The following is a 3,473-nucleotide window of genomic DNA, read 5'->3' on the forward strand; positions in this document are numbered from 1 at the left end:
AAATGAGAGGAAGTATGTCTGTATGATGCACCCAAACAGTTCATGTGCAGCTTGCTAACAAAGCTTTTGTGTGTAGTTGGAGTGCTTTGCTCGGTCCCACCTGAGAGAGTATTAGGGCCACATTTAAAGAATAAAGTCAAAATTTCAACATTAAAGTCAAAATATGAATATTACAGTTGTTTCAAGACAAACTGCTATGATTGCTGTAGTGTAGTGAAATCATATTTCAGAATCAGTTTTACTCAAAATGAAGGAAATTATCTATTGTTTAGTGCATAAAGACAGTGTGGTGATCAGTATAAGGACTTTGAAAAGATGGTGTTGAAAGATGTGGTCAAACCAACAATTGTATAAAATGAAATAGCTAGCAGTGGACAGATAAAGGCTTGGGGAAGGTTACACCCCCATGTGATACAACATAATTCCTCTCAGATTTATGCTGTATCACAAGATGACTGATTAATTTGTTTCACTAAGTCACCAGAACAGGTCATTTTGAAGACTAAGGAAGTTTGTCAATTTCAAGAAAAAAAGTCACTTTTTTTACTCCTTCATACCTTTTTCCTCTGTTCTCCATTGAAATCACATTCAAGTTCAGGAGTAACATCATTTAATTTTGTTCAGAGCACATCAATACAGCTTTCCACTCAATGTTTTATTTTAAGCTAACACGAAACAATAAATAATTACATTTGTCTATCTGCTGCAGGTGCATGATGTGCATAATGAACTCACATGAAGTATAAAAAATACATAAAACAAAATATGTACCCAGCCCCATCAGAAAGTAAGTATAATTATACTGTAACAACTGATCAATACATGAGAATCACTTTGTGTGCTTCAAACTTCACAGAACACGTTTGATCTTACAAACAGCTGAACCTGAAGATCAGACCCATTCAATGATTCTGATTCTGTAACATACAAGGCACTGCATTCATGAATACTGGGGATAACAAACAGTTATTTTTATATCAGTGGATGTTGAGCTTTTTGGACAGTTGAGTCAAACTGAACACCTTCTGTGGAAAAAAAATGATATATATTTCACTTATTTTAAGAATTTTTTAAGAATTTCTCTCTTTTCTTTTCTTTAAAACATGAACAAACCGTTCCACAAAACAACAAGATGTAAATGAAAAGAACACAACATGTTACTCTGACATGATCAGCTAATTTGGAAAGATTTGTTGCTCCTTGTCCCCAACTTCTGTTCTTCTTGATTTTATAATCACTTTTTTTTGTCTTACTTGAGGCAAAGTGAAAATATTGAGGGAATGATGTTCACTCCTCTGTTATTTAAGCCCAAGCACAGCTTATTTATCAAACCATCGTCCATCCTCTGAAACCTCTTTGGAAACGTGTGATTCTTCTGGTTTTCTACTTTAACATTATTGTTTTTGTTTTTTTAGTCAGACATTATCCTTCTGTTTGATTTAGCAATGCAGGCTTCTCTGACTCTGTATGAGACACTGAGCCATTTCCATGCTGTAGATCATCGGTTTGCTGGCATGAATTCTGTCTGTGTTTGGGTTGACATTTTTTGTAGATCACAAAACCAACAACAGCAGCAACAAGAAGCACAGTAGAAACTGATAAACCAACTTTCAGTCCAACAGATCCATCCTCTGTGTCTCCTCCTGTCTGACCTGCAGGTGAGAAACAGGTGTGAGGTGTCAGCTGTCAGGTAGGTGATGAGTGAAGAACAGAACAGAATCCATTTCCTCTTCAAACTGCTGTCAGACATTATCTACTGCACTCTGATCACATCACTCAGACCAGCTGCTTTCTACAAAGTCTCATCAACAACATCTTTAGAAACAAACATCAACAACCAGGAAGCAGCTTCACCTCTGATCACACACACACTCAACTCTACTCACTCACCTGGAGGAACAACTGAGGTGATGATGCTTGGATCACAGTCAAATATCTCTCTTCGCGGTTTTTCCTGCGACACGACACTCGTATGTTCCAGTGTCATTAATCGACACATTCTTCAGAATCAAAGACACGTCTCCATCCTTCATCTGACTGTCCTGCAGATCCACCCGGTTCTTAAAAGATGGATGCTGGTTGTCTGGATCAAACTGCTCATTCCGATAAAAAAGCACATATTCATCTCTCAGGTCAGCTCTGTTCCACTCCACACCTAAGATGATGTTATTTTTCGGAGCTCGACATGTCAGAACGATGTTCTGTCCAGACTCAGCTGTGATGTTTTTCTGGTCTGAAAGAGGAAACAACACAGAGCAGAGAGGTTATATTACACATTGTTCACACTGAGAGTTGCTGTGTTCAGTGATGCTGAACAAAATGAGAGCTGTTATCATTGAGAGGATGATGAGAAGATAAAGGTGCTGCTGAGCTACAGAAAGTGAAATCTAAGTGGAGGAAAAAATGTTTGTTCCAGCTATCATTAAAGTGAAAAATGCTGCAAGCACATTTAGTGCCACTGCACACCCTCCCTCAGCAGATCTAACTTTAATTATATTCCTGCTGACACCAAAGTGTCTTTTCTGTTTTTTCTCTCCTTTTTACAGTTGGGAACATTTTTCAAAAAGCCAGAATCTCCTATTTCCATAGCACAGGGTTAGATTTACCCATCACCTTCAGTAGAAACCTCAGAGGGTTAAAGCAGTGCTGTTTGTAACAACCAAAGAGCTCATTGTATATAACAGCAGCTGTTTTATAAATATACTGCTCAAAGATATTAAAGGAAATCTTTTAAAACACATCAGATCTCAGTGAGGAAATAAACAAAGCTGACATCTACACTGTTATGCTTTGGGTAAAGTGTTAAGAACAAAATGATGGGAAGTTCTTAACTTACAGGGGGCTGAAGTTAAAAAAAGACCCCCAAAATTAATTGTATGAACTCAAAATGGTACTCAGTAGTTTGTATGACCTCCACGTGCTTGTATCGATCTCTGACCACATCGGGGGATGCTTCTAATGATTGTGTCCTGGTGAAATTCCTTCTCTGTTATAGGTCAGGGGATGAAGCTTGTCATCTAATTGGAAGGTTGTTGGTTCGATCCCTGGCTGTTCTAGTGTGCATGCAAATGTGAATGGGTGAATGAGGCATGTTGTATAAATACTCCTCAGAGTAGAAAGGCACTAAACAAGAAACACTCGATTTACCATATCCAACACTGAGCTCCTGCAAAGTCAGAGAGTGAAACATGATGTCCCAGAGCTGTTCTGCTGGATTAAGCAGGAAGGCGTGGGGCCAGTATAAATTCTTTCTTCCTCCTCCAGCAGCTGCCTGCATACTCTCACCACCGCATTGTTGTGCACCAGGACAAACCAAGGACCCACTGCACCAGTGTAGGGTCTGACAGTGAGTCCAAGAATTCCTCTTGATACCTAACGCCAGTCAGGGTGCTGCTGACTAACCTGCAGAGGTTTGTGCATCCGTCAGTGGATATGATCTCCATGACCATCACTCACACACCACCAAACCAGCA

General features: G+C 39.2%; 1 protein-coding gene across 1 annotated transcript; it reads right to left on the minus strand.

The window, feature by feature from the left end:
- Positions 1–1,928: 1,928 nt before the first annotated feature.
- On the minus strand, positions 1,929–3,461 carry LOC121813929 (butyrophilin-like protein 8). The gene is made up of 2 exons (XM_042217902.1): positions 3,148–3,461; positions 1,929–2,233 (listed from the first exon to the last, which is right to left on the minus strand). The coding sequence occupies exons 1-2, from the start codon at positions 3,275–3,277 to the stop codon at positions 1,929–1,931; spliced, it is 435 nt and encodes a 144-aa protein (XP_042073836.1). The 5' UTR covers positions 3,278–3,461.
- Positions 3,462–3,473: the final 12 nt, after the last annotated feature.

Source organism: Haplochromis burtoni, unplaced genomic scaffold, assembly GCF_018398535.1.
Source record: "Haplochromis burtoni strain Fernald_Lab_line unplaced genomic scaffold, NCSU_Asbu1 Contig_3610, whole genome shotgun sequence".
Classification (NCBI taxonomy): Eukaryota; Metazoa; Chordata; class Actinopteri; order Cichliformes; family Cichlidae; genus Haplochromis; species Haplochromis burtoni.

Excerpts from the sequence above, each read along its gene's own strand:
- LOC121813929 (XM_042217902.1), bottom strand. The coding sequence starts at position 3,277 with ATGCAGGCAGCTGCTGGAGGAGGAAGAAAGAATTTATACTGGCCCCAC. Across the intron at positions 2,234-3,147 it reads GGAGCTCAGTGTTGGATATG|ACCAGAAAAACATCACAGCT; the intron begins GTAAATCGAGTG and ends TTCCTCTTTCAG.